Below are 7,726 nucleotides of genomic sequence, written 5' to 3'. Positions count from 1 at the left end.
GAAGTGCGAAATAGCTTGACATTTTTTCTCTAATTAAATGAGCTAGGAATACTACATAATAGCTAATTCTATCCTTTGTTCAATTGAGAAGTGGTACCGTATTAAAACAATTGCGAATACCACAAACATACTTACTGGTAAAAGAAAACAAACGAAGTGGGTACCAAAAAGTAACAAGAAACAGTCACAAATATGCCTTTCTAAAGGCACCCGTGAATCTGTTTTGTAAGTATTATTATAGAATATGACATTTCCTTTTCAGAATTGTGTCCCCTTTACCTGAGAAATAAGAACGAATTTCCAGAAAGGATGATTGTCTATAGTAACGAGAAAATTCATTTGCAATTCCACTTCTAACAATATTACATAGAGGTCTGACTTACGCTTATTACCACAAGCCCAATAATAGAATGAGATTTTATAAGAACAGTTGTTATGTGCTAAATTAAACTTATTATATTCTAGATTCATATCTGCCTAGGAATGTGGAATCCAAAGCCCGCTGTTCCGTCATCGCTAGACCATACTTTATTCCGACTTTACAAGAAAACAATGACAAATTTTCAGAAACCCATTGGTTACGAATGAAGATCATAGTTAGATTCATACAGTACAATTTTAAATATTCTAGACAAGTGGTGGAGCCATATTTTCATTAATAATATTCAAAACATAAAATAGTAACGCAAAGAAGCTAATTTAACTCAACATATAATATGCATATATATATGTTTTAAAAAATGCCTATGCAGGCAATATAATTTTACAGCAAAAGGATGAATTCCTTGAACCAGAGTACGGGTTCGCTACTGTCCGAGACGCTCATTTTAGACGGATCTAGTAAGTATTTTAGATGTGCAAAAAAAGATTTAACTCAGGTACATTACACAACAAAAGGTGTTGCTCCGATGATAAGCACTCCCAACATATAATTTTAGGATTATGGGTTCGAGTCATCAAAGGAACAGTAGCTTCAACAAAGAAAGGGGCGGAGAATTTTAAAAAATGTACATTACATACCATATTAATACATATTGAAATGTGAGCATGAGCACTATTGACAAGACCACTCGCACACATGAAATTGGCTCTTCGAAGTATTTTGCCTTCGGAGTAGGTCGAAAAAAATGTAAAATGAAACAAGGAAATAAGAAATTGTGTGCAAGTAGATCCAAGATCCTAAGCAAAGATACCATCATATATTAATATTTTATATTATGTATATAATACTTAACCTAATTTTTTGTATACACATTAATCTCATATGCAAGTTGCAGGCATGTCTTATCATTCCTTAACGTACATCTGAGAATAAACAACATTTTAGCAATTTTCTAAGCACAGAGCAAGGGGTCCCACATGCTCTGGTAGCAAAGAAACAAAGACATACGCTTGTTGGGCCCACAACCTGACTGAGCCTACTTTGCCTTTTGTCTCACCGCCCAATCTTTCTGTACTATCCTCCAAAATCCAGTTCATATCCCTCTTTTGAAAGCCCTGAACCACTTTCAAGTGTGGGCCCAAAAGCCCACTTTTGCTTTGGACCGCACCCCCCATCACTTTCGAGACGATAATCCGTACCTTTAGGCCCACCCCCGCCAACTCTCACGCGCCTCCCTCATGGGTAGTAAGCTAGTAGTATTACTCAGTGTGCCACGTATATCGTTTGATCAACTCATTTATTGAAGGTTGATAGCTGATCCAACCATTTACATGCTATGGCGGAGTTCCACCACTTAAGGAGGCGCGTGGAGGCTCTAGCGAGTGAGGATATGACTTTACTTAATTTCCTCTAATATTTATTTACCACTAGTGCTTGGCCGGCAGAGTGATCGGAGATAAATATACCTGACTTTGTACCACCGTTTTCCCAACATTAAACCCGGGGACCACCATGAATGCCACCTTGAACTCAACGCCGGCAGCTGAAAAAATCTCGTCCGTGACACTTTCCATGTAAACCTCAGAAAATCTACAGTTCTTCCTCACTTGAAAAATGCTAACTTGTTGATCAAAAGAGAACGCTAAGCAATGCAAAAGCCACACGCGCCGCCCCATCTCGCTAAAAACCTTAAAGAACTCTGTTTCCGGGAACTCGCCGGAGTTCACAAGCTTCCTCTGATTCAAGTTCCCGGAGAATGAAAACTCCATTTTTGGATGAACCAAATGAAGGTATTTAGCCTTCAAGAATTTTCCAAACAGGGAAGAAGGATTCTGCTTCAGAAAATGGGTTACACCCACAGATTTCAGCTTCTTGAACTGTTCAAAGAAGAAATTCCGGCGATTTGTCCCGCCGGAAAATAAAGAATCGTCGTTCTGAACAGAAAATGCAGGCTCGTTAAACCCACAGAAAATCTCCCTGCAAACAAAGGATTCAAAGGCAAAAGCCCTATGATTACTCTTATGGAAAGTCACATTATTTTGAATAGAGTTTGTAGCAGCATCAATATCCCAGTTAGCAGACTCCATTTCCTTAATCAAGAACTTGACAAAGTTGCGTATAGATCTCATGGCATAGTGCAAAACCATGATAAAATCTTTAGGGTTTACGTCAGAAAACTTGACATTATCAAGAATAGAGAATGATCCACTAGCGTTAAGCTTTCTCTCAAGTGATTTGTTGTTTTGAATGGTTTCCTGTAGCTCATTTTGGAGTGAAGATATGCTGTACCCTTTGATTTCAATTTCACCTTGCATTTTCTTCATAGTAATTTCGTAAGTTTTCATGACAGATTGCTGTTCTTGAATCTCAGCAAGCATTAGGGTTACATGGGGTGGTGAAGAATCAATTTGTTTTTTGAGGTAACTGTGTTTGAGTTCAGATAAAGCTTTGAGTTCATTAACTACAGCTTGATCTGCAACTTGGATAGCTTCACTGTTATAAGGGAACTGAGCTAACTGAAGCTCAGCATAAGCAGCTTTAACAGAGGAAACTGTGGCAAAAAGCTTAGCAACGAAGGCTTCCATAACAGCTTTGTTCTTGGAATGTTCTTTGCATTCTTCAATTTCTTCTTTGTCAAAGTGTTGAGACTCACAACACCTGAGCTTTTCTTGAGGTATGAGGAGGCAGAAGCCATTGTTTGAGAATGGTTTTGAGGATTTTTTGCCATGTATTACTCTGTGAAATGTCTTTGCTAGCTTGCTTTTACTTGGAGCTGGATTTGGTCTCACTGAATCCATTTGATTTTTATGAGCTGATGAGATGCAGAGGAGTGCAGAGAGGGGAAAATGGGTGATTTAATTTTAGGACATGAAAAATGGAGTCTTTGAAGTTTGAAGTGTGAACTGAAGGAAGAAAATATTTGAGGGAAAAGTGAAAAGGGTGTGCTTAAAAAGTCTAAAAAAGAAGGGAAACTAAAGATAGGATATGGCTGAGGGAAAAGGAGGGAAAAGCAGAGTCCCTCTTATTTGACTCAAGGTTGAAGGTGAAGGAATAGGTTAGAGGTGAATGGTAAAAGCAAAGATTTGGCGCGAGAAAGAGAAATCATTATTGATGTGCATATGCAGACTTTAATAAGCTTAAGATAGTAGCAGTAGAAAATCTCAAAGCTTTTTCTCTTTGCTTTTTTTTTTTTGTTGAGAAAGGAAAGCAACCAGGGAAAATTAGTAAATACGTCCAACCACCCCTGAAATAATTTGCTGGTCATTTAAGACAGTGAAAGTTGAGTGTATATTTAAAGCAAAGATTTCTAACATCATTCATGTAAACATACGACTCCTCTTTCTCTTTCATAGATGCTTCTTGAGCACAAGTCTCAACCTATGATCTAATGATTTTGCATGAGTGAGCTGAGGATTTACCATTCGCAAAAAAAAGGTAGCCTATGCATGAAGCATCAAAGTATTTATGTAGGATCTACAAAGAATAGCACCAAAAAAAGGTGACGTAGATAATTTACTTTAATACAATAATTATTTATTATTTTTACGAGGTAAAACTTATTAATTATAAATCATACGAAAATGACTTTATCGTTACTACGAGGATTCGGTTCAAAAATTTAACATTCACCGCTAAAATCTAATTGAGAATTTACAACAAAGCAAATTCAGCCACCTTGTAGCCAAAGGCTAAACCAATTATGGATGGTATGCACGGTGCTTTCTTGTGGAGCATGTTCGGCAAGTTTGTTCTTTAGTCTTTACTAAACCAAGTTAAGTAATTTTTATTTTTACAACCTTGTCATCATCTCTTGACAAATTAAGCATTCCAATATACATTGACGGTCGTTTGCGTGGGTTGTATCGATATCAACTTCTATCCCAGACTCCGAAATAAGTTCGAATTTATTGTCATTAAAATTACTCAATTTATTTCAATTTATGTCGCACTTTTTTTTTAGTAGTCTTAGAAATAATTTTAATTTTGTTATAATAAGAAATAATTTAATTTTTAATATTTTTATTTTATCAATAAGATAATTTATAGTTATACGAATACATAAGACATGTTTTAGATTACAAGTTTCAAAAGTTCATTTCTTTATTAAATTTTATTCTTAATTAAACGGTACCATATAAATTACGACAGAAAGTATACCAAATATGATAGTAATATTCTATAGTTTTTGGCTTAAAACTACTCAATCTATTTTGCTAAGATTAAATTATAAAGATTCTTAGTTATTAACTCAGTTTGAGATACCAACTTCGGTAATAGAATAATTGATTCTATTTCATTGTAAACTAAAAAGTATGAGACTAAAAAATTGGCAGAATGGTGGAGGGTGTAGGAGGGTTTTCAGAACTGTGGCAATATAGGAAAGTGGATCACTGCATGAGCCAACGTGCAATGGGGTCGGGGACTGCAATTTAAAGACTTGTGTTACTTATAAATATAATTTTACCCTTGCACCATTTTGTTATTGGTTTTCTCTTTTCACCGTGGGACAATATAATAGTGGGGTCCAAATAATGAATCCAGTCAAATACCATAAAAAGAAACATTAGGTATTATACAGACCCTGTTTGACTTGAGGTGTGAGAGGGGGCCTCCAATTGAGTGGGGGAGGGGGGTACTTAAGAATCTATTATTCCAAGCAAACTGGCAACAACTATACCTTAATTGTTATTAACCATAAATAATCTAAATAAGAAACATAATTTAATGAAATTAGTACTAAAGAATAAAGCTAAATTATAGATTACTAAATAATGGTACAATTGCTAATATTCTGCTTTTTCTCAAAATTGCGCAATGCAATGAGTCGGTGGTGAACATATTATTCTCATTCTAAAGTTCTTGGAACCATCTGATACGTATGGGGATACTGTCTTTAATAAATTAAATGATATTTACAGCTATATAGTTAATAATATACTGCTATTTTCTTGGAAACATTTCATAGATCTCGAAGTTTTTGAAAGAAAAATAGTTTAATTGGTTCAGCCGGTAATCTATACAATAAACAAAATTCACAGCTCTGAAAATTACTCGAGTAAAACCACTTTAAAAAGTAATTTTAAGTGACACAAATATTTTCACTTCACGAGTAAACAGTTCATATATTGAGAATTTCTAAATAAAAAATTTAAGTTACCATACTACGGAATTTTACGCAAAAAAGGATGAGGACTTTTAATTATTTTTCTTTTGGTCGTTTTGGTTAAGACTTAACTCTTACAAATTGGCAATTGCATTTTAGTGCATGAAAACAGAAATCAGCATGAGAGATATTAATTGTTGAGAGAGTTATAATGCAGCATTATTATACCAAAAACGTATAATCCAGCGCATGCTTGAAAAGCACATCTCCCAAAAGATAGTTGTATGATTATGCCGAAGAAGGTTCTAGATTAACAACATTATGCATATAAAATCAAAATTATGGGATACTTGTAAGCCTCGTTACATCAAGTTTAGCACAATGGACTTTAAACGGATCATGATTTACATCAAATCTTAAAAAGAAATTATCATTAATCACAACGTTATAGTTTTTTATGAAGATATTTTTTAAGGAATCTTCATCTCGTTGTTTCATAAAAGAGGTCGAACATGCATGCTCATCTGTATTTCTCACTTTAAAGCATTTAAGAACATAATTTAAATTGTATATACGTACGTATTGTATAGACATTTTTGCATGATCACTCTTATTTAACTTTTGACACTAACTTACTTTATTTTGCAAGCTAAAATCCATACTTACAACAGACAATTTTCGGGGTAATTGAATTTAGATAACATGCTAGTATAAAGGGCACAATTAAACTTTTCATTTGGACTTGTACAAAACGGGGTGATTTTAGTTTCACTGTTTCCTATGCCTTAATTATCGGGATCCGAAATCTCATAAGGGGTACCGAGGGACTTGTTTTATTTTCTCATTTTTGTCATCAGTTTCACACTGATCAGTTGATTCCTTGAGCTGTGCACTTGTTCTAGTTTAAACAAAGAAGACAAAAACATGAAAAGTTTCCTGGCTATATTCTTTGAGAAATCCCTTCAATGTTTAATCACCAATGTCCGGGACATTATGTTCCCAAAGATAGTGGAAAACTAAAAGAAAATACATACATTAATAAATAAATCAGATATCACCTGATAGTGCGTTTATTCATTGCATTATTTCTTTTTTACGTGCGATAAGCCGTTTACCCCCCACCCCCACCCCCACCCCCCCGGGGCAGTTGCAGTTATTGCTATTAACATAAAAAAAAATTGTCACAGCTCAAAACCTCTGCCTTAATTGGCACCTAACGAATTATAATTTAAAATTCTTTCAACGCAAATAGATATTCATCACAACCATATTATCGGTATGTAGCATATATACTAGCATTGCATATGATGTATCAATAAAAAAAAAAGGCCAAGACAGCTCATTCAACTTGACATCATTTTTTATTTTTGCACTCTATCTGAACTTTATTTTATTTTTGGCTCTCCAACCCTATTTCTTATGTTTCACTTTAACACAAAAACTGACTAGTCACTTTGGTGTGCATGATACTTTTAGTTCAACTTGAAATCCACAAGAACAAATATTCATTCCATTATGAAAAAATAATTTTCTTTGAGACATGGATTCACTTCAAACTTCAAGTTTATATGAAATAAAGGATGAAAAAACTAGGTGGCAACATTTAATTGGATATTTATTACACTTCATATTTGTGTGTACACACGCGCTATATTTTTTTGCACTGATTTCAACTTTTGTGTTAAAATAAAACATAAGAAATAGAGTTTGATGGCCAAAATGGAACAAGGTTGAGATAGTATGTCAACATAAAAAATAGAATCAAGTTGAATGGGCCGTATATATATTTGGCCAATTATTGCAGTAAAATCAATATGATTAAGCTAAAAGGATAATATTGGCCAAATTGAAGAGTTGAGGCGCTGGAAACAACTATTGATGGTGATAGATGATGGAAACTGGAAATAGGGCTGGCACCGAGGGCGGAGCTAGGCGGGCGGAAAGCGGATCAATCGAATCTTTTTCGCTAAAAATTATATTATATATATAAAGTTAAATTATATATATATATATATATTAGATATTGAATTCATTAGTTTTTTTGTATATTTACTTTTTTTATTTTACGAATTCCCTTAGTAAAAATCTTAGTTCCGCCACAGACGTACACATCACTACACTACCCATTGCTCCTATTAATCTGGAATGATTGGTAGGGGCTCATTTACAAAGAATTTAAACTTTTGGAAATTTCATTGAAGATTTTATAATCCATTTTTTTTTTGTTTTTCTGGGGTCAC

General features: G+C 34.3%; 1 protein-coding gene across 1 annotated transcript; it reads right to left on the bottom strand.

The window, feature by feature from the left end:
* Window positions 1–1,177: 1,177 nt before the first annotated feature.
* On the bottom strand, window positions 1,178–3,694 carry LOC104115636 (protein GRAVITROPIC IN THE LIGHT 1). The gene has a single exon (XM_009626314.4). It carries the CDS (start codon window positions 3,178–3,180, stop codon window positions 1,810–1,812), a length of 1,371 nt encoding a protein of 456 aa, XP_009624609.1. The 5' UTR covers window positions 3,181–3,694; the 3' UTR covers window positions 1,178–1,809.
* Window positions 3,695–7,726: the final 4,032 nt, after the last annotated feature.

This window comes from Nicotiana tomentosiformis, chromosome 2 (genome assembly GCF_000390325.3).
Source record: "Nicotiana tomentosiformis chromosome 2, ASM39032v3, whole genome shotgun sequence".
Classification (NCBI taxonomy): Eukaryota; Viridiplantae; Streptophyta; class Magnoliopsida; order Solanales; family Solanaceae; genus Nicotiana; species Nicotiana tomentosiformis.
The sequence above is the reverse complement of the archived record's forward strand: the minus strand, read 5'-3'. Positions and strand labels throughout refer to the sequence as shown.